Source organism: Falco punctatus (genome assembly GCF_963210335.1).
Source record: "Falco punctatus genome assembly, chromosome: 9".
Taxonomy (NCBI): domain Eukaryota; kingdom Metazoa; phylum Chordata; class Aves; order Falconiformes; family Falconidae; genus Falco; species Falco punctatus.
This window is the reverse complement of record NC_137589.1, coordinates 27,368,457-27,391,616: the sequence shown is the minus strand read 5'-3', so window position 1 is coordinate 27,391,616 and position 23,160 is coordinate 27,368,457. Positions and strand designations below refer to the sequence as shown.

The 23,160-nt window shown below is 36.5% G+C and overlaps 1 protein-coding gene across 5 annotated transcripts in view; it reads right to left on the bottom strand.

Annotated features, from left to right (window-relative positions):
- The window catches only part of DNTT (DNA nucleotidylexotransferase), a 107,648-nt gene extending 86,367 nt beyond the window's left edge, over positions 1 to 21,281 (bottom strand). For 3 of the 5 annotated variants that reach the window (XM_080400979.1, XM_080400978.1, XM_080400982.1), the window contains exons 1-2: positions 8,174 to 9,050; positions 4,608 to 4,782 (exon numbers count right to left, since the gene is read on the bottom strand). In XM_080400979.1, coding sequence (XP_080257105.1) covers positions 4,608 to 4,782; positions 8,174 to 8,376 — 378 coding nt within the window. In that variant the 5' untranslated portion in view covers positions 8,377 to 9,050. Of the gene's footprint in view, positions 1 to 4,607; positions 4,783 to 4,871; positions 9,051 to 12,028 lie in introns of those variants that run through there. The other 2 variants (XM_080400980.1, XM_080400981.1) reach the window with 2 other exon arrangements.
- Positions 21,282 to 23,160: the final 1,879 nt, after the last annotated feature.

Below are 23,160 nucleotides of genomic sequence, written 5' to 3'. Positions count from 1 at the left end.
TATCTGTGAACAAACAGAACACTACTGAAGAGAATATATAGTAAGTTATTATCTTCATTAGGACATAGTCACACAATGAATGAGCCCTAGATGTCGCATTACCTGGCATCATGGATGAGAGCAAAATGAACACAGAAACTCTGTGTTTGAGGGTAATAGACTGGCACATCAACATCCTGGTTCCTGCCTCAGCACAGATTTTTGAGTATTTTTTTCATCAGTAAGTTATGTTTTTAATTAATAGGAATTATCTATGTACATAAAATAGGATTGTATGTAACAACAGAAGAAACTTCGGTTGGCAATGAACAGCAAAGATGTCTAGCAAACGGTAATTACTATCGTCTGTTTTTCAAGGAATATTATGATGCCTGCATGAGAACTACAGAGACAATCTCCTAACATAAGCAGAATATAAGAAAAGGATTGATATTGCTTTTTGGTAGGAAGACCAGATGAAAAAAAATAATTTGTACAGATTGTGGGCCAAACCTAAAATTTTATCAGTTAGCAATTGCAGTGTAGAACAAGCAATCCTGGAAACTCACACTACCTCAAAATAATTTGAGAAGAAACAACTACAGATATGAGAAAAACGTAACCATTAAAATTCTTTTTTTTTTCTTTTTTTTTCTTCAGATAACTCCACTGCATTAAAATGAAATTATGGTACACTGCACAGGGGAAACCACTGAAAAATATCCAAATGTGTAGGCTGCTTAACGGCTAGAGCTAGTCAGAGTTTGTACCCCACATCCAGGCTGCTGTAACAGCGAATGTCACTACCGCTCCTTTACAGTGACATTTTCCACATGCCATAAGAAGGAAAATCAGCCTGCCCCATTAGCATCAGTTTGTACAGCAGAGAGGCTTAGTTTCAGAATTAATCTTGCAGGGGGCTGCTTTGCTTTTTGTCAACCTATTTTTTAAAAATATAAAACAAAGAAGTATAATGATATAGGGAAATAACAGAGAGAAAATGGAGCAGGAGTGAATAAGGTGCACAGACACTAGAGTCTGTTGTCAGGCCATATTACTCAAAAGCCAGCAGCTTTGTAAAGTCCAGATAGCATTGATCAAATAATAAAGTCTGCTGATATCCAGCATTTTATGAAGAGAAGGCAGCCAGTTTATAAGTCTCATTTTATTTTCTGGGAAACTCTGACTGTCAGTATGAAGAATTTCTTCCATTAGTTAGAGCCTCTCTCTTTCACGAGGCAACAGTGAGACACTCTGGAAAATGTTAAATATGAGTTCCCTGTCACATGATATGGCAAAGGATCAAAAGACGCAGCACTGCCTTTTCCTAATGCAGAGGGAAATCCTTTGTTCAAGGAAGTAAATCTCTTTTCCTTTCAAAAAAAAATAACAACTTTTGGGTTCTGACTGAGGAAAAGGCAGAAGAGAGGCAGTCACAGCACAATTCCTAAGGCTGCTGAGGTTACAAGCCCACTTACAGTTCTCTTCCTTTCTTTTTATGTGTCTGAAATCTTCCCTCTACCTGTTTCTTTTCCATTACCCAGGAAACAGCCCTACATTCTAGTATGTGGGGATGCCCTAGCATACATATTAATGTCCATGTCCTGCTATTGTCCAGAATACCCATCTGCTTGTGGTGGGAAAGGTATCTCTGGACAAAGGCATTCCTTTGCCAGAGAAATATTTTTATTTCCCTTTAAAGCGGATGTTTGGCTACCACATTTCCATAGCCTATTAAATTAAATGATGGCTATTAACTATAAAAGTCAACTGTTACCAAGTGAATCAATAAGAATTCAGACCACCCTAGATGTGGTCACCCAACCTTTCATACTCTATAAATCACTAACATCAGAACATCTCTCAGACCATTCACAATCACAGAATGATGTAGTTTAGTGATGATTGTAATGAATTTGTTAGCTAATGGTCTGTAACACTGACTTTATTCCCCTTGTTTTGCATGGAGAAGGACATTTCTTTTTAGTAATGCATTAAAACAAATGTTCTGAATGAAGAACAACCTTTCAAATAGACTACTGTAAGATCTGAAAGATGAAATCTTACTGCTATTGATATTAATGGGAATTTCACCACTAACTACATGTACACGAGATTTCACCCAAAACACTCCCCTACTGCAATCCATTCCTTTTACCTCAAAGCCTTCATGATGTAGCCTGAGTTCAAGGTTTGTTAATTCACTTTCATTTCACATTTTACAAGACTGACATAATGGACCAAATTTGTCTTCAGTGAAACTCAAATTAAATTACATTATGTACAAGTATAGTCTAGTACTTAAAAAGAAAATTAACCTTTACTTCAATCCTTCATCATTTCTCAAGGCAGAAAAGAATTATCATGGTGACATTGCAACAATAAAATTATTTTAAAATTTGCTGAACTTCTAAAACCCTTTCTGTTCCTTTCCTGTTTGCTTTACAAAAATGTTTCTTACTTGAGAGCCACTAAATAATTAAGAGTGGTCCTAACCATAAGCTTTACAGATAACAGTACAGTTGTCACTGGCTTGCTTATTGCACTCTACATTTATTAGCATGAAATCTTTATGTTTCAATAAGAACTGCAGCTCTTACTTGCAGATCCAGTCTGAAAGTATAATAATGATCTCCTGTCAGGGCTGCCACCTTTTTCAGCAGTTTCTGCTCCAACAGTATTCCAAAAGAAATTTTATATTTAAAAGAAAACTAAGAAAACCAAGGCAGTGGCCTCATTGATTTCAGTGGCGGGGGGGGTGGGGGTGGTGGGGGTGGAAAGTAAGCTTCATCATCATTGGAGACATTTTGGAGAAAGACAAAGGCATTTCTTGCCTTGAAAAGCAAAAAAACACATCTGTGAAAACATATTTCCTGAGTTATCTGAATCTATAGGTCTTCATGCACCGTTGAAATTAAGAATGTAAATAAAGTGTAATTTGGTTTACTTTTAATCCTGATGTGAAACTCAGCAAATTTCACAGGACTTTGCTCACATTTTGAATTTATTTCTTGTTTTTAAAGAACTTCTTTGCATTCCCAGTATTTATATTTTTGTGACCTGTTTGCCTGTAAGATTACATAATGCAGTACTTACAAGGTTTTCAGGTTTTTCCCATTTTACATTAATTTATTTGGTTTATTCTCCTTCCAGCAGATTCACTGAAATATTATAAATATACTGCAAAAATACTTCATCGGAAGAGTTGCAAATATTCTGTCACGGAATTATGCTGAGTCTGAGAGCGACAGCTCCATCTGGTGTATTCACGTGTCTCATTCCACCCCCCATCTCCCAGCCCTGAAGAGTTATTAAACAGTAAGTCTTATATGTAAAATTCTGGAAAATAGTTTCTGGCAATGAAAGATGACAGAAAAAGTTAATCAGAAGCTATAATTTTTCTTAGGGAAGGGTGATATGTATGAATTATCCTTCATAATCTAAACATCAGGCTGATGAAGCAGCAAACACTGCAATATTGCTGGTAAATATTGCCTCACAGGAAGATACATACTATGGATCCTGCCACATCCCTGCGTTTACAGATTTCCCAGTTATTGTTTTGCAGTGGAGTCACAGTTCACACAGAGCCTAATCTAGACCTCAGAAATCAGCGGGAATCCCTCACTTCAGAGCACTTTAGATCAGACTTTCTATTCTCTTGATGTGTGAATTAATTTCTTCACCAGTGCCCATTAAATCCATCACCATGAGGCTCAAGTGCACGCAGAACAAGGGAATAGGTTCGTCCTGCTGCAGCACAGAGTCTGTTTCATGGCCCAGCACCACATGCTGTCATCGCACTGTGCACAGCACGCCCAGGCACCCCTACCACACCCTCCTGATTTACAGTCTGTACTGAGGGTATTTAATACCACCATTTCACACTATGCTCAAATTTGAGAAATTAGCACATAATTTTTTTAACTATGGAACAGAGGAAAATACATCATCGTTCACTGCTTCAAAGTCAAACACCATTCACCAAATAACCAGCCTGCCATTCACAATACCCTCTGCCTTACAGCTCCCATTGAGAGATAATACAATAAACCCCTTCTTTTCTTAGCACAGTTTTACCTGGTGGTGCCAAGTTTGTAAGCGTACGTCCACAGAATACAGCAGCCTACATTTCACAGGTCCTCCAAGGGCCCAGTGGTTAGCTGATCACTTCTAAACAGCAGAAGTTTTAATATTTTTGTATTGTTTTGAAGAGGCAATGTATTCCACCAGGAGCCCGTTAAAACACACTGCTCTCACCGGGACATTTATCATGATGTTGAAGTATTTGTGGAAATACCACAAGTACCACAACAACAGCAAGTGCTTCACTGATGGATATTTCGCCTTTAACAGCACACACCCCCCTTCCTGACCCGCTCCCGCCCCCCCCCCCCCCCCCCCCCCCCGCCTCCGAATGATGTATATTACCAGTTTGTAATAGATGGTATTCACAGTCTTTTTAATCTATTAAAACAGCATGAATTACTCATGTAAAACTTAGGGAAAATAGTTTTTACATTCAAAAATTATATCACAAGAATATATGCTTTGGGGTAAAGAAAAATAATCAAAAACAGTCATTCATTTTGAATGCCACTGTATTTGTATCAAAGGATCTGTCTTACCATGAGACGATACTTCATTTCTGAATCAACTGGTCTTCCTGCTTCCATGCAGGCTGTGAACCAGGAGATATCCAGCAGTTCAAACCTGGAACTGTCGCTCACAGCCTGTCCTCTCAGCCAGTCCAGCACCTCCGGATAAGAGTTGTTCTCAGCCACAATATGAGTGACAGAGTCACTGTCAAGAAGTACACAAAAAGAAGTCTTCTTTTTTCTCTGAACCCAACTGTACACAGATACAGAGCTTCTATTTCCATATTTACTTACCATGCACTTCCTGAAATTTGTAGTATATATTGTAACTTAGGATGGGGGAAACAGTTGTTTTTCATATCACAATGTATCTATTCCAGTCACTGACTCTAATTTGAGGAAAGCCTTTAGCCTGACAGCTCCAGTAAGTACACCATTTTCTTCCTTTCAGCATCATTTGCCTTCTGTAAGACACTAACCTATTACACATTTTTTACAACTCTGATAACGTTTGACTTGCATGAACAGCATCGTAATGAAAAGGCTGCTTTACGATACCTGACAGCCCCTTCCCAATATTCCTGATCAACGAATGAAAGCTTTACAGTATTAAACAACATGTTAACAATAATTCTTTAAAGCTTTACAGCTGGTAATATCTTTTTGTAAATTTAAGTTTTCCATACTTACATTAAGCTTTTTGCATACGGCATTGTCAAGTGTTCATGACTTAAATCTTATGAATTATGTGCTCCACCTAAAGACCACTTCCTTGCTACTAAGAGGCCAGTCTCTTACAAGGCCAGTATCTTAGTTTAGCAAACATAAAATTTAAGGATTGAGTTATTGTTCAGTAGATTATATGGTGTGCATTGCTTAAAAATATGGTAGCACAAAATTCATTACACTAAATTTGGGTTGATGTACTAGAATAACATTGGAAAGAATCCCATGATAGTTCGTGATTAAAAAGGCACAGTTCTGCACCTTCCACAGGAAAAAAATGGACAGGGACAATTACATTTCAAGCAAAAATTACATACTCACTTAGGATGATCTGTGAATTTCTACCTGACCTGCTGATGTTCCTCAGCAAGTTTAGAAAATTACTCACTTGGTAGGAAATTTTGAGTGATTCCTAGGAGGGAACCCACCCCAGGAGGGTGCTGTCACCCACAAAGAATACAACAGATAAGGGAGGAAACTTCATTTTCATGAGACTTGTTGAACCTCAGTATCTCCAAAATATATACCAACATTAACTGATAACAGTGAACAGGTTCCTAAACTTCTTGGGATAAAAGGCACAGACAGACAGTGTCATTATTTGACTTAGCTTTTATAGAAATAAGCCTAGAATTGGAACATAAATCGTCCTGATGGCGGCTGCCTCTATAACCTCCTGCTAGCCCATGCCTGTAACAGCCTTGTGCATATACAGCAAATTCCAAACGGACCCCACAGGTTGCTTTACAGCCCTTCTGTAACACCTGGAGAAGTTAAGCCCTCAACTGTCCCAGCAGACAGGGCACCACTGGTAGAGATAACTGGTTAGTATGGACTTTAAAAATGATACGTGCTAACTGCTAAAGAGATTGCACAACCTTTCAAAGCAAATTGCTTTCTAGGAGACCAGCAAAACCCCTTGGCCTACCCCTGTGACCCTGATTCATACCAATAATCGCCAATTTCATTAAGTTGCCAAATCACAATGACAAATACTGGAGTCACCCCACAGAAAACTTACCACGTAATCCTCCAATGCATTAAGTGTACTACATTTTGGAAATAAAAGAAATGTATTGAACGCACTATACTGCAGAAATATGAAGACTGTCATGGTATAGCATAATTCTTTTTTCTGCGTATTGTGCAACTTGTAAAGCAAAGTCCATTGGAAAAAAAATAATCCAAATTCTTTTTTAATCTCAAAAATTACAAATCTAGGTTAGGTGAATCTCCATTAAATACTACTGGTTTCATTATTATTTAACCCTGCTAGGTTCTACTTTAATTAAATTGTCACATCTTTACTTGAGTTAAAAAAAATAAAAATCTGTTAGAGACATAGAACTTCTGTTTCCTGTGGTTTATTTCACTTTATATAAAATATTCATATGTAATGCATATGTACCAAGCTGCAGATCTGGGAACTTTGCCATTGCTAAGCTCACAGCAGTAGTTTAGCTGCTATGGATGAGTTTCCTCTGGTACCTGTACAGCTGTGCTTTTCTCTTGGCACAGAACGTAGCGAATTTAGCATTTCCTCTAGCATTTTCAAAAACAAAAAATCAACAATTAAATAGTTCTGGTTTATCCAGTAGCAGCTAAGCTGAAATTAAACATAACATCTGCCTTGTATACAACTTACAGAAAGTCTGAAACGTAATGGCAATAAATACCTGTGTGCCGAAGCTGCCCAGATAAAGCCTCTACTCAGTCCTCAATGGACTGTTAATGAAGGACTCAGAACAGCCCAGTTCATTTTTTTTTTTCCCTGAGAATTCAATTAGTTTTGTATCAGATGCTAATTGCCTACTTCTGTTCAATACCTGCTTGAATCTTGCTTTACAAATTATTTCATCCTCCCGTCTTCCTCAGGCTTTCAAAGTTGATGGGATTGAAAAATCTGTGGAAATGAGCTCTTATAGGGAGGACCCAGTTGTATACTATCTGCATACAGATACACAGAAGCAATCAATACTTTGTTTTCTTCCAGCTTCTCAGAGAACATAGATAATGATGTAGCTTTCGGAAAACTGCAGAATGATATAACTAGCACTCATGAAAAACACTATTTGGAGGAAGTCTTGCTTCAATAAACCAACCCATTTTGAAACACCACCAGACAAATCTGTAGCTGGAGTCTATACTCAGCCTGAAACGCCATGTATGTGGTTTTCTATTCCCCATTTTTTTCTCCAGTGTTCTTTTGGATTTTACCAATGCGTAAGCCAGTACCACTGAGACTCACATCAGTGTATTACTCACAGGAAGATTAAATATTAGAACACCAGAGATGTCCTAGAGAAATGCCCCTCTCAACCCATCGCATTTTCCTTTCCTGTATATTTAATTTTTTTTCATTTCTGGGTTCAGCCATTAAGTTTAGATTAATCTTCACCTGACTTCAAGGGGGAAAGAAACAGTGGCTGATTTAGATTAGCTAAATACAGGATTCATTGATTCTAATGAGACTGTACAAATGCATAGAAACACATCCCATGAAAAACACTTGCAAGTTCAAACCTTGCATTTTTTATTTTCCACCTGAGAAGCAGCACACTGAAAAAAGCAGACACATTAAAATTGACAGACCTAAGATATATTAGAAACACAGGTTTTAGAGATGAAAATTAGAAATCTTGCTAATGTTTGCGTTCTGCTTGCTCTCTGCCCAGAAGACAATAGAAATGAACCACACTCTATGAACATCCACTGTAATCCTGAAGCATCTTTATAGCATGAAGAGTAAAGTATATCCACCAAAGGCAAAAACTTCAACCACTGTCACTTGTATGACTGTATGTATTAAATTAGAATGCTTCAAGCAGCATTACTACATGTTATTTCTATACATATAAACATTTTCCTACCTTAGCTCACTTTCTACTCTGAAACCTTTTCTTCTTGCCAGCTCCATCAAAAAAGTCCTTCTGGTCATCCCCATCTTCCTCTGCATAATAAAAATGACAAACTTATTGAACTTTATTTCATAACTGCAGGAAAGGTTTGGGGAATGCATTCCTCTCTGTCTCTTCCTCTGAGATAATACACCTGGAGCTCTGATCCTATCCATGATGCAAGGTAGAAGTGTTTTCCCTTGGGTAAAAAGGAGGTAACACGCTTTCTGCCAGGCAGCAGCTGTACTTAATGTCACCCACCCATTGAAGTAATTTTCTTCAGTTTCCCCTCTGAAATCAAAACCAGGTGTTACACAAGCAAAAACATCACTTGCTTTCTACCAGCTGGGACTTCTTGCACAGAGCTACCCCAGACAGGTGCAAATATGTTTTTATTCCTTAAAACAGCCATTACCTATAAAGACTTTACACAAATAATATTGATCATAGCAAAATAATGTCAAAATATCAGCTAGGTCTTCAGCTGGTTTAATGGCACAGTTCCATCAGTTTCTGCTTTCAAATATTTTCCAAATCTAACTTTTCCAGACTGCAGGGCACATTAAATTTCAATTTATTAAAAAAAATAATAATCTTCCTATTGTTAGCCAACAACTATGTCTTAGAATGCAACTAAATAACAGTATACAAATGTGTTGTAGAATAGCCTCTACACTTCCTACTTCTGTGTATTTAATTTGATTTAAAAGGGATAGGGTTTTTTAAGAATGCAAATGAAAAAACTTTTGAAATTAAATTTACAATAAACAAAATCCTTTGCTGTTTTGATACTAAGGCAATGAAAGACAAAGAGAAAGCATTAAAGATGTGTTTAAATATACCTTTGGTGTGCATTTGCCCTGGAATGTACTGCTTTCTGTGGCACGTACAGAAGGGAAAAGGTAACTACCTTCCTGCTTTCAAGCACCCAGCAACATCCAAAAAACTACAAAGGAGTTTGTGGAGACTATGTACCATCCTCTGCTAGAGATGGGGTGTTGGTTGTCAGACAACTATGCTAAAACATGTTGCAGACATTATGCTGGATCCAGTTAGGTATCACCCTGAATTTACATCAGAGCAAAGTGAGTGAGTGCAAACAACCAGGTTTACAGCATGTGCATCTATTTCTGCACAAATGTACTTCAGTGGTAAAAATCCCCATTTCCATGTCAAGTTGAATGTTTATTTTTAGTGTAGCAGAGAATTTGGATTTTACCAGTCCTTCAGAACGTGTCAGAAATGTTATATATTGCAATTCTCATTGCTCATGTTCAGGAGAGCAAGCAAGGTGGAAAAATCCTGCCTAAGTCAGATCTATCAATTTTATTTTCAGTCATTTTATCATAGATGGATATACAACCTGAGTTATGGAAAAGTGAGTCAAAACCTGTTTCCTGCAATTATGACCATGAGTTTAAAATTAAATTATAAAAGTATTACTGACATTTTCCCAGCCTTATAGCTTTCTCTGCTTCAACTGTATTAGCACAGATATAAAGAAGGAGTTTTCATCAGAATAGAAAATAACCATCAAAAATTAATATAGAGCTTGCAGCTCTGGGGTCTTCCTGAGGCCATGAAGAAAAGATATACAGAATTTAGTACATAGACTAGACTCCATTCATTTCTTCCCTTGCCTAAGGATAATCCAGAAGCCAAAATATCTATTCCTCTTTCTGATTCATGACATTAAAATTGTCAAAATAAATCATTTCAAGGTTATTTTGAAATTATATGAGATATTTTCACAGGAACTGAAAAATGGACAAGCAGACTTTAAGAGGCTTAAGCAAAAGAATAGCAGCAAGGAAGAAAAAAAAATTAAGTGATGACCCTGGCATTAAGGCCGAGTAATCTGTTTTGAGTGTTCAGTGTCTGTTTTCCAAACTGCTAATCAACGATTGAACACTGGCCATCTCCCTGTTTACAGCCTTCCTAGGCTTGGTAAGGCACTTTATCTCAAGTCCTACAAGGAATAACGTATTTGAGAACAGATTCTTTACATATGTTAAACAAAGTCTTATTTTATGTTATAATTAAATCAGTGCTCTCAAACATGTAAATATAATTTCCCCCAGTGTAACGTCAAGATGCTCAGTGCCAGTAAAATCCTTCTGGCATGAAAAACATTAAGTTATTCCTTCATATTACTGTAATAACTGAAGCCAGATTTTCGAGGGTGTTTAGGTGCCAAAAAGCTGCAAACAGAGGTCTAGTGGGATTTCAAAATATCTAAGCAACCTAGGCACCCAGCTCCTTTGGAAAGGCTTTGAACCTAATGCAAAGAGATTTTCTCCGTCTAGTAAACAGAGTATAGTATCATGAAAAGGTCTCTGCCAATGATGCAATTTTATTAAACATATCTTCTAAAATTAACAGAATTTCCATATCCCAGATGAGTGAATAACCCACTCTCCTACAACATTACATGGTAATATATTTGACAGTAACACAGAAAGTAGAATATGCATTAGGGAGAAAGCAAATACAGCAGAGAAAAAGTGTCTCTCTTATTTATAACAAAGTACCCTGTTACCTGAGTCACGACATATGATTAGTGGTCTACAGCCACAGAAAATTGCAGAATTTTTTTCCATCTCAGTACAGTCTCCCAGAATTCAGGGTAGTTCACATCCCTGGAGGGAAATCTAGAGCAAATTTCCATGCTCTGATGTTCTTGCTTCGAGTCAGTTTTGTGCACATTCAAAGCCAGGGATTAAGCCCGAGATGTACCCAAATGCTGTTGGGTATTTAAGTAAAGGTCCTCATCATTTGTGGGGTTGGTGCCAACACAGCATCCCAAGCAGTCCTCAAGCAGTGTCTAGTACAGACCTCAGCCTGAAGCCCAGAGTACCATCTGGCTTCAAAGGGGGTTTCCTCAGGAGGAAAAGTGCAAGAACACACGATTTCTGGAAAGCACAGTTCACCTCCTCTGAATTTCAGTATTTTCACAAGCTGTTACTGCACCTTATTGATAGTGCCCTGCTTTCAGGTGAACTGCATTGTAAATATTTCATAAAATGTTACTTGCCCATCTTATACAGCTTTCCTGTGAAAAGTGAAGGTGCTTTTAATACACAGCTGCAGTATGCTAATCTTCAGAGAAAGCATCTCTCAAGCACCATCAATAAAAACTAGCTAAGTGATTGTTTGGATACCTTTATTGATTTCACATAGGCTTAATGGCATTTTACACAGTACTGTTTCTCAAAGATTAATTTTTCTTAGCTTTTTCATTTAAAATTCTTAGGTAATTCAGCATTTTTCTATGAACAATTTAATGGAAAATTTAAAATCATTCTGATACTTGTTTTTGTCTAGATATTGTAATGACTTTGCTTTTGTTTAAACTCTGAGTTTCTTGGCTTCTAAGCATTCCCTTTACTGTTGATACCTGTTCTAACAATCTCTCAATGTCTAAAAAAATATGGCACATGTTTTTACTGGGTTTAGTAAAAATTTTGTGGAATCCAATTTTATTTTTAAATGAAGTCATTACATAGCACTTTTCTATATTTGTACCACTTACACTTAGCCAACGCACAAACTTGAAGGATGTACCTATACCAAAATATAAAATATTTAAGAAATTTTTGGTGAAGTTTTATCTCTTACAAACAAGTACAGGTTTTGCTTTAATCTTTCTATTTATTTGTTTTACTTCAGTCTTCTGCTTCAATTATCACCAGGGATCTATATGGACTCATGAAGGCCTTGAGTTTCTGACCTTAATTCCACATTATGTGGGAAGTTTCTCATTGGTTTTTAGTAATCAACAAACTTCACAATATCTTACAATTCCATTGGACAAAAGGGGTCAGGTACCTGGAATTCCTGGCCGCTGCTACCTGCCCCAGCAAAATCTTGTTTGAACATATGTTGTATGAACCCGTTTCTTTAGTTCCTATTTTTTCCCCATAGGTTAGCCTACAAAATAAACAGAACATCATGCTGTTACATTTGATTCCAGTGTTTTGAATAAATGTACTATTATTAAAGATAAGAAAATATTGAAAAGCATATCTGAACTTCCCAGAATACATTTAAAAAGCATATCTGAAATTTCCAGAATATATTTAAAAATCAATTCTCCCTCATCCCCTTTGGTGTTTATATTCTCTGAACTACTGGAACACTTACTTTCAGGGGGCAACTTTGAAGTATACATACTTGAGTTATTCACATCAAAGATGATAAACTCAATAAAACACCTAGATGACCAAGAATCTTGAAAAACTGCTGAATTGATAGCATGCTTTGGATATGCTTACTTGGCTATATCAAGGTATTTGGCATGTAAGATAAACTAGGCTTAGAGAGGACATGAAATCTTGTAGTTGCTATCATCAAATGCACATTTCTGATGTATGCGGTCAGAACAGTTACTTGTTATCTTTTCCTTTTTTTTTTTTTTTTCCCCTCCCCAAATTGGACATAAAACCTGGAAAAGAAGAATGTATTTAGCAACAGTTCTCAAAAAATGCCCATGTAGAACATAATACCAAGAGCTGACTGCCTCTTTAATTGATTGTATACACAACTATTATAAAAAAGGGTTGTTATTCTAAGCCCTTTCCTCAGAAACTAGGGAAGAGAGATACCACCGTGCTGAATAATTAAATAGAGCAATAAGGTTCTCCCTTGCAGCATGGGAAAAAGTAATTGGTGACAAATCCTGGCAGGAGTTACTTCCCAGGCCTAGGCAGCTAAAAAGACTATTGCTCTCAGTGATGACCAAATAATGTTCCTGTGGACATTTCAGAAACTTCATATATAAAAACATAGTACTAGAAACGAACACACTTTTTTATAAAAGTTCTTATCCTGACACCTTCATTCTTCCATAAAGAATCCTTATTGCGTCCCCCACTCCTTCAGTAGGATACTGCTAATGTAACAGCTAAATTGATCATGTTTCTTCTTTTAATTAGTTGTTACTATAGTTACTAGATGGTAGAATTGACACATCTTGCAGTAACTATCCAAATGCAGTTCTAGACCTATTTACATTACAAAATATACGAACAGCAGTATGTGTGAGATTTATGCCTTCTACACTTACAGATAGTAAAGCACGATACATTTAATAAAGATAGATGTACTTAAGCCAAAATAATGAAAAATGGGAAAAGGTTACTGCCATTGTTTCACATAAAGCTATCAACTATACACTCTATTTTCAGCAGTACAGGAAAGCTTCTTTGGCTTGCAGTTTGGCTCATCATCAAGCTGAGGAGATAATCAGACTAGGTAATATAAAAGAGAGTAATTAAGCATAAATACCATAGAAAATGTTGCAGAGGGAAGAAAAACTTACAAATAATATTACGTGGTATGTCCCCTTGTCCTCTCAAAAGTTTCTGTGCATCACACCAAGATAAGTTTATCTCACTTTCTGGCTATGGAGCAAAAGCACCAGGTAATGGCTAACAATACAGTGAGTCCTGACAGAGCTCTTTCTGCACATTCCACTTAATAAGCTGTAGAAAAAGTCAGAGCCAGCATCCAAGAAGCTGAAAGAATTGCTGATGAGGATTACACATATGTTTGTGTTGTCTCCAGAGAGAAAACAAAACCGACGTTCATCTGAGTGACATGTTGTAAATTTTGCAGGTCAAGGAAAAATCAATTAGAAGCTTTTTTTCCTCAGAAATTTAAGCTGAGGAAAGCTAGAAATCATAGTGGAATGGGGCAGAATTCTCACCTTTGTGATTTATTAAGGTTCTGAGTTCCACTAATGCAGAACTAATTACAGCAGAAGTAACCTAGCCGGGTGATTAATTCATAGCAGGAAAGAGTCTGCTTTATCCTGCTAAATGTTTGTTAATCCAAAACCAGTCTTGACACAGTTTCCATAAAAATATTCTTTCCATCTCTTACTGACTTCACCTATGTTCTGGCAGCTGCCTATAAAATTTTCATTTTGCAGTGTAGATTTGATAGCTCTACCTTTCACTACAATGAAAGCTAATTTTTTTTCAACTGCATAAAAATTTACTTCTCAAAGCCACTGGCAATTCCTTTTCCAGGCTATCTCAAAATTTGCTTTCCTCATTTCACCTTGCAGAAAATGTAATATGACTAGATTAATTCAAGGTTGCTATAGCCCCTACAAGCCCTGTCCCAATGTAGCTTGCATATTTGCTTAGCTGTGAACACATGTTGATCGATCTTTATAAGAAAACCACAGTGTCCCTAGGTCTTTATGAGAAAACAGTCTTTAGCACCATCTTTCTGACTCCTTAAATCATAGATGTAAATCTCATGCCATTATTTTATTATGCACACCTGCTTATCAGGGAATTCCATCACAAGTCTTGACACATTTTTATACTATTCAAAGAGACAGTATAATTCCACCTAATTGAAGTACTTATATATGAGCTCTACTCCTCTTTCCTTTGTTTATTGCTGCAGAAAGGATTCAGTTTAGAGAAAGGAAAACTAATTCTCTGCTATGTGGAAAGTCAGACTCGAGGTACTTTCACATAACTACGAATGGAGCTGGTAGTTCAATAGTTAAGTGACAAATCAGAAAACTACACCGTACTAAAGAACTTTCTGTCAGAATGCTTCAACATCTTTCTTCCACCAAGGTTTCCTGTATTACATATTTCCTATATATTTCTGGTTTTCTGATCCTATGCTAAACTAATTATTACCATATATTACTAAATACGACAGCAGGAAAGATATAAAGCAGGTAAATCTTTTGTGAATGCTGTTCTGTTACAACAATTTACTCCAAATTTTACTAAAAATACATGCTGTTTATAGTTTAAGTACATTTTAATTTAGTCACTTTGCACTTTGTGATGTTATTAAGGACACAATTCAATATCATAGTTCTTTTTTGCTGTTGGCAAACCATTATGAGGTTTACAATGCACTAGAATTCAAAAATGTCATGAATTCAAGCATGATACACAGAAAAATTTAGCCTCTATTATGTTTAACTTTTGAAATATGTGGAATTACAAAGATGTAAAATCAGGCTGTTAGAGGACAGAAATGGAGAGAATATTAGAGGAAATAATATTCTTCACTTTGCTGCAGTGAGTGGAAAAAGACAGTTCTGTCCAGAAGAACAGTTTCTGAGTAGGAAGGATTTGATGATGGCAAGGGCATATGATACAGGCCATTAACAAATACCCTAAATAGGTATTCTCTGGTTGACATTGTTGTCAAATAAAAGTGAAAGTTATCAAAAATAACTTTAGAACATTTGCATTTAACTGTGAAATATCCATACATATACACTATATACACAAGCGCGATTTCTTATCTCCTTAGTTCCATACAACATTATTTTGCAAAAGTATTAAAGTTACCATTCTGACAGTCAGATGTAAAAATTGTCAGGACAAACACTCTTTATCAGCTATTTATTTATACCTATTCTCCTCACTACTCACTGGTCAAAACCAACAGAAAACAAAACACAAACCCCGCCAGCCTTTGTGGTGAGGTACAAAGCCACGGCGCACGCTCCCTGCTGCTCCACAGCAAACCACTACCGCATCACCTCACGCTACCTCCACAGCTGCGCTACCCACAAGCCTTCCAGTGTAAACAAACGGCAATATGATGTACCAGGCTGAACGTGAGAGCCAGACATTGATGTTTGTTTGAAAGGACTAGGCAGGAAAGAAAAATTAACTGTAAGTACTTCTTTAGTCATACTCAGTCCTGCTACATGCATTTGGATCCACAAGATGTTCTTAAGGCTGTTTTACACTGCTTGGCACAGCAATTTAGCAGATTCGTTGAGTAAAAATGATTAGGAAAATAACGGAACATTAAACTCATAAAATTAAACTGCTCTAAATATGTGGTACAAATAACAGATGGAGTTACAATTTGTTACAATGTTGTCACTCACAACCCAACACTGTTCATTTGATGTGAAAACTTACAACCCATCCTCTCTGTAAAATGTCTGGGCCAAAAGAAGTCAACTGCAGCACCTGACTGTAAACCACCAAAACCTGAAAAACCTTGCTGTTGCAAAGCTCAAGTAACCTGAGGTTAGAAGAATCAGCTGAGAAGGCACTTAATTAACATGATGGTAGAGCCAGTTGCTTCATGACTTTATTTTCAGGAAAGGCTATACATGATCCTCAATCATCTGCAGGGCAAGCAAAATTTTAGGAATACATTAAAACAGTGGTGGCTCAGGTTTTCTAATTTTGTTAAATTTGAGAATGTTTTGTCATTACAGCAATGATTGAAGTCTGCGCTATTGCTTTTTTCCCCCCAAGAAGCCACATTTTACAGGCATCCATTTAAATTGATACATTAAAAACGCACACCCTTATTATTAAGATTGCTGCAGTACCATAAATAAACTGAATATACCTGAACAGTTATATATCACTTTTCACACTAATTTATGCTGAATAAGCCTGAAAAGTAGTCAATATTCTCCCAATTCCTCACATTTCAAAATAGGCACATATGTAAATTTAAGTGGCAAATTCAATGCTCTTCAGGTTTCTTATTTTCACAAGTGACTAGAAGCTCCAAATTCATTCATCTTCCATTTAGATCGCTGTTTTTCAGTCTTTTTCAGCTGTGAAAACACATAACAGTTTTACAGTGCAGTCCTAGGACCAAAATACAGCAAGCTTGAGTTCTACACATTTAGGAAAGTCCACGCTGCAAATTATTAAGCAGCAATCCTGTTACCCTTAGACGTAAGTATCTGGCCCCACGATCTTTTGAGATACTATCTTAACCCTGTACCTGAAACAAACATCAGCCCATCTACATACAAACCTTGAACTGAGGAACCACTTTTAATCCCATTCTAAATATAGGGGAATGACCAAAGCAGTGCCAACCTTAAATCAAGGGCAATGGCTTCTGCAGGATATGAAAAGGTAAGGTTAGAACTGTGCTTAGGGCAAATTTACTGCGCTTAACATGATTTTACCTCCTGGGCCATGATATCTTGGATAATAAATATTGGGTTTGCATGTTAATAGAATACAATAATGTTTTGGATAAAAGTTACAGCTATAGCTGAAAGACACAAGAGGGAATAAAAAGGGGTTGAGGGAGTCTCAGAAATACATGCTTGGGTTTAAGTGTGATTTTTACTTACCCAGAAGAGGTGTTCAAACTGGCTAGAGACAAGGGTAGTAAGAATAACCTTGGACTAGCTAAGATAAGAAAGCCCAGATTTAGGATAAGGCCTAGGGTCCAGATCAACAAGGTCAGATAATGTATACTTGGGTATCAGCATCAAAGGGGCCGCCAGAGTAGATTTAGTCTGGGCCAGCAGCCTCCACTTATTACAGGTGATGCAATAGATCCATATCAACAATCAGGTTAGGATAATTACTAGGTTTAGGGAAAATAAAGCTCATTTGCCTGTGTTTTAGACTAAGTCTAGAAATGAGAATATTGATTGAGCACCGACGCGAGCAAGGGCCTGAAACCTGTGCTTGAATTTTGGTTAAAAGGAATCATTTTTCAACATTAATGAACAGGTTAAACCTTTAGAGCTCGGAGTTCAGTAGAGTTAAGAGTTCAATTCAATAGGATCCCATGTTCTATGTCTAAAAGGACTGCTGGGCTAGCAATTCTGAGCATGCACACAATATTGAGGTAGCAGGGGTCAGGATAGGTGGGATTATTTATCCACATTACCAAATGGGTATATGGCTAATTAATTCCTGTGCAAATAAAGAAACTTTCCTGTTTGTATGAAGGTGTTAGGTGCAGGGAGGTAACAATGTGTTTGGGTGAACAGTGTCTGACAGACTGGAGCCAAAACTGACTCAAAGCAACCACCTGGCTTGGTTTCACAGTCATACAAACAATAATTTCCCTCTGCAGAACTCGCAGCCGAGGTTTTGCACCTCTTATCTATTTAACTTAAATCTAGCCCTTTTCTTCATCTTATGAAGTGACCTTATTAGGCCCCAAATGAAATATAGCTCTTGGACAAATTAACGTACTCATGTTGGGGAGCGCTTAATACTGAATGCAGAGGAGTACACACAGTGTAGGAATGCAAGAAGGTAAAAGAAAGTGTTTTCAGTTCATTGTTGAACAGCTGTTGAAAGAAATATTTGTTTGATTGGAAAAGGTGGAACATTTTCCATTAAATGAAACCAAAGTGTTTCTCTGTGATTGGAAGTGTTAATTCCGCCAAAAATAAGACTACTTGTATCCAGTTATCCAAGAATATTCAACATTCAGTTTAGGTTGAACAATGTGTTTCATTTGATGTGAAGTCAGTCAACAAAAAGCATTTTCAGAGTACTTGTTTTCCTGATTTTTTATTTTATTTTTAAATTTAGGACTATTTTTACTTTAAAGTACCATTTTTAAATAAGTAAAAAAAAATAAAAATCACAAATCTCAAACCAAAGTGTTTAATTATTTCAAGTTTTTTTCCTCTCCCAGAATTCTTTTTTTCCAGATTCTGCTGTAACAGAGCACTGGTTGCTCTGCAGAAGCTGGTGTGATTATGTAGTTAGAATTGGCTAAAAAGAAATGAATCCCTTCTCCAAAAGGTGGTTAAAAGACAAGTCAACATAGAAGTCCCTGTCTTAATTAAACATTTTAGAGGTAACGCTGAATTTAGCAGGACAGTAGCACTGTTGGAGAAATGAGAGTTAGATGCAATGCCAATAAGGACATGACCCCACCACTTTATTTCACGTCATTCTGCTGGTAACATTAACTGGTTTACCTGTTTTGTAAACACTAAATCCTAAATAGGCATAAGCAGCCCAAACCTCAGAACCACCAGTTACATATATTGTATGTTGGATCTCCAGCTTTTGTTAGATTTTCATAACAGCACTGACCAGTGTTTGGGGTGGGGGTTTGTGGTTTGCATTTGTTACAAACTTATGTTATTGCTTAAAGAAGTTGCAACCATTTCTTTAACTATGATTTTGATCTTTAATAGTCATATTTTGGTGTATCAAGACTAGCCATAAAGGGATATACTTAGATGTATTTAGACTGATACAGTGTAATATGTAACTATTTTGATAAATTCTAGCTCTCACCAGAAATATATGGCAGACGTGACCCATTCACTTTCATCAACATCTGCACAGTTGGATTGTGGCAGATTTTCAAACACTGGAAATTCTTTTTGTCAAAGCTGGATATTTTATGAACTCTATGTTTTAGTTCATAGTCACAGGGTATAAAGAAAGAATTTATTTACATAAATCCTAATTTCTGTTATGCAAAAGGTCACACTATAATGATTGTTAATCCCTTGCAACCTTAACACCTATGAATTTATGGATCTCTATTTGAAGCCTTCATGAAAAAGAAGGCTTAGTACTGCAATTTCTACACTGAGTAGTTTCCATTTTCATTCCTGGTTTAAGGCCAGCTTCTGGATTATTTCTGCTTCAGCTAGTATAAATTTAACTCTAATAGATGGCAACAAAAACTTGTGTTTCATTAAGGGATTCATTTAAGATTTTCAGAAGTCTGAGTAAGTAAACGAGAGTTCAGTAAGAGCTAGGAAGAGTGGTGCCCTTTACTCTGCAACTGGTGCAGAAAAAAATGTGCTTTATACCTGCATAGTGGTGTGTACACATGTGTATGACATTTCACTTCTATGAATCTTAAAAACATTTTGTCTTTATTAAGTAGGTCAAATGCCCAAAGCTGACAATGTGGTTCAGATGGTACTACTTTATAGGAGAAAGCAGTCCTATATTGCCAAAGATTCAGGACAGCAACTTTCTTCTGAGAGATTCAGAGATTGAGGGGCTATGTTAACCTGGGGCACATTTTCTTTCAATGTAACTATTTATTACTATACCATCCAGGCAAGAATATTATACCATAATATCTTGCATAATGGGTGAACATGTTCCATGCTTTTTGTAGGCGTGACACTAAGTTCCAGTCTGATTGCTCATGACCCTTATACGCATCACAGAAGTGTTGGTACTATCCACATATGTTTGATTTATTTCTTCATGGGATTTGTTGTAGAAGTAAATTATTCTGGAACTAATTTCATAGTTTTTAATTGAAGCTTGTAAGCCAAGTCATTCTGTCCCAGAAGATGGAAATAAATCAAGAAAAAGACCTTATTTTTTTTTTTTTTAAGGGAGATTCCAGTGTCAGATCTAGCAATATCTTATCCTGCAAGTGTCTGAAGAGTAAACTGAAAAGGAGGAAGAATTGTTGAGTGAATGATTTAGTTATGATTTAGTTCAATCACTTCAGCATGAAGGGATGACGTTCCTATATGAGAACAATCCTGTGCAAAGAACAGCTCAGCTAAGTACCCACATTTTTTTGTGATTGCTGGTTTTGGCGGGAAAGGGATGTCAAATACTCGAATAGTTCACCTGAGAAAGGAGGGTGAACTACTGCCCCTGACTGAGAACACACTCCCTGTTTCCCCTAAACACAAACTCACTGGCAAGAAAAAGTAATCCTTTCAAACAACGCAACAATTTTCTTTGGCTCATTTTTGAAGACAAATTTCTTTCAAGATTTCAGTCATTTTCAGAGATGGTTGATTGGAGATTAAGGTATTGTTTACAATACACTGTTAACACACTTCTTAAATGTTACTTACTAAAGCATGAAAATGTGCATGAACTTGCATAAACATCTGTGTTTGATATCACTTATCCCAATTCTCTAACTCAGAACTCACTGTTTAATTAATCCAAATGCACAGAAAATCCATTAGGCTTAAAATCAATGGCTGTATACCACTTTGAAATAAAGCCTTCATTTAAAACGTCATTCAAACTGAAAAAACATTAAGTCCTGAAATTATATCATCATCAGAAAGTGTATCGAAGCCAGAATTTGGCATAACATAATATAGTTTCTATGTACAAGGTGATGTACACACATTGGGAATATAAGCTCTGGCACAGAAATTAGAAGGTGAAACCGAGCACTTTATTGTGACCAGCACATGAAAGGGAGAGAAGTATTAAAGAACAGATTTTTAAAGTATCTTCTAGAGTTACTGCAATACTTTGCTTACAAAGGTACAATGAAAGGCTGTTGCACAATTCTACAGAGCAGAGCTCTGACATTGTATTTGTTGTATTTCCACTGCTGACAAACAAGCAATTCATAATTACCAAAGTTAGAATTTTTAAGTTCCCTTAAATTATGCGAATAGCATTTAAGAACAACATGAAGATTCCCAAATAAAAGGCAAAGTATAACATTTTCTTTCAAAAGTGTGGCATTACTCTACTATTGTCTTCCACAGAGAGTTAGCCAGGGTAAACTAACAGCCAACTACCATGTTAATCCCTCTTGAAACCAAGTGTCAGTTAGCAAAAACAAAAAGAAAACACTCAGATATCTTGTCATCAATCTGCACTGTTTTTTATCCACAGATCTCAAAACAAGGCAATGAGCTGCCAACTATCTGACAGCTGCAAATATCTCCTGCATGAATGTATACTGTGGGCTAGATTCCTATCTCAGTTACAGCAGTAACAATAAAAGGTCTCTTAGTAAACAACATCAACACAAAAAGTGCAACTATCTATGGCAAAATTACAGACAGAATCTGTGTTTAACGCATAAATATGGGGGAAAAAAACCGAAACAGTAATTTTGTATGTGTAAATATTCCCAATTTTACACTTAATAAATTAACCATCTGGCCAAATAAGTGAAGAAACTATCACACTCCTTTCAAAGTGACCAAAACCCCACTAGTTCATTTTTGAAAGCTAATTACAATGGTTCTGGTTCAGGAAAGCACCTACTGTTTGAGTTTGTATATATACGTGGGGTGACTTAATTATTTTGAGTCTAAAGATCTGAAAGTCTTCTTTTAGGAAATTGCTTTTCATTGTCAACAAGAGTTGAAGAGATTACCTATGTTCGGCTGCTTTGCATGAAAGCTCCTACTTTAAGTGTTTATTCCTGAGCCCTAACGATTCAATGTAGTTAAGTACTCCCCCTTATGGTCTGTTACAACATGGCGTTATAATGCTTTGTATTTCTTCAGTTAAATGCTAGCATCTCATATATGCACTGTACATGTATCATCAGAATTTTTTAAGCTAGGCCTACAGCATTGCAACTCATCTTAGAAATTGAATAGATTGAATAGATCTGTGATAACAGACACTTGCAACTACAGATATCTGCAACTGCATCTGATCGTTCGTTGTTTTGCTTTGAAATATGTTTTTGATCACCATTATTAAATTCCAGAATAAATACAAAGAAAAATTATATAAGACAATAATTGATTACATCAAGGTTGGCTGACTAGTGTCTTGCTCTATTGGTATTTACTCTAGACTATAAATACATTATGCATTGTTGATAGATATGCTACTGAAGTGAATTATCTGGAATTGTATTTGCTAATCCTGTAAGAAACAAATGTAGCACAGTAAAATGAAGCAGCATCAAAATGGTATTTAATGCTTTTTCCTGAAGAAGTAGAAAAAAACTGTCTAGTACATGTATGTGACCACTGCCACCTTCACTCTGCTGCATGAAAAAGTATGTATGGTGAGAATAAGTTCCTCCTCAGAGTTCACTATTTTTTCCTCAAATCCAGCAGTCTTTTTCAAAATACTCATTTCATAATGTACAGAATGGATTTGTAACTTCATTTAGAAGAAAGCTTTACTAGTTAGACATTATATGAGGATCAGCTGTACCAGAGTAAAAGCTGTTCAACATAAAATGCCTTTCACCATTCAAGAAGTCTTCTGCTGTTCCTATTTTCACCCTAAGGCTGACTGAAAACACACAAGGTATCTCACTTGCTATACTACCTGTAATATATTAGTCCTCAGTGCAGTTTGTGCTACTATACATTCCTTGGTTTATTACATCCTTCATCATGTTTTAGGAGGGGAAGGGGAAAAAAAGAGAAAAAGAAAAAACCCAAAACAAAACATGTTGTTGTAGCTCCAACTCACCTTCTCAAAATGTTCTGAAAAACATTCCATAACAGCGAT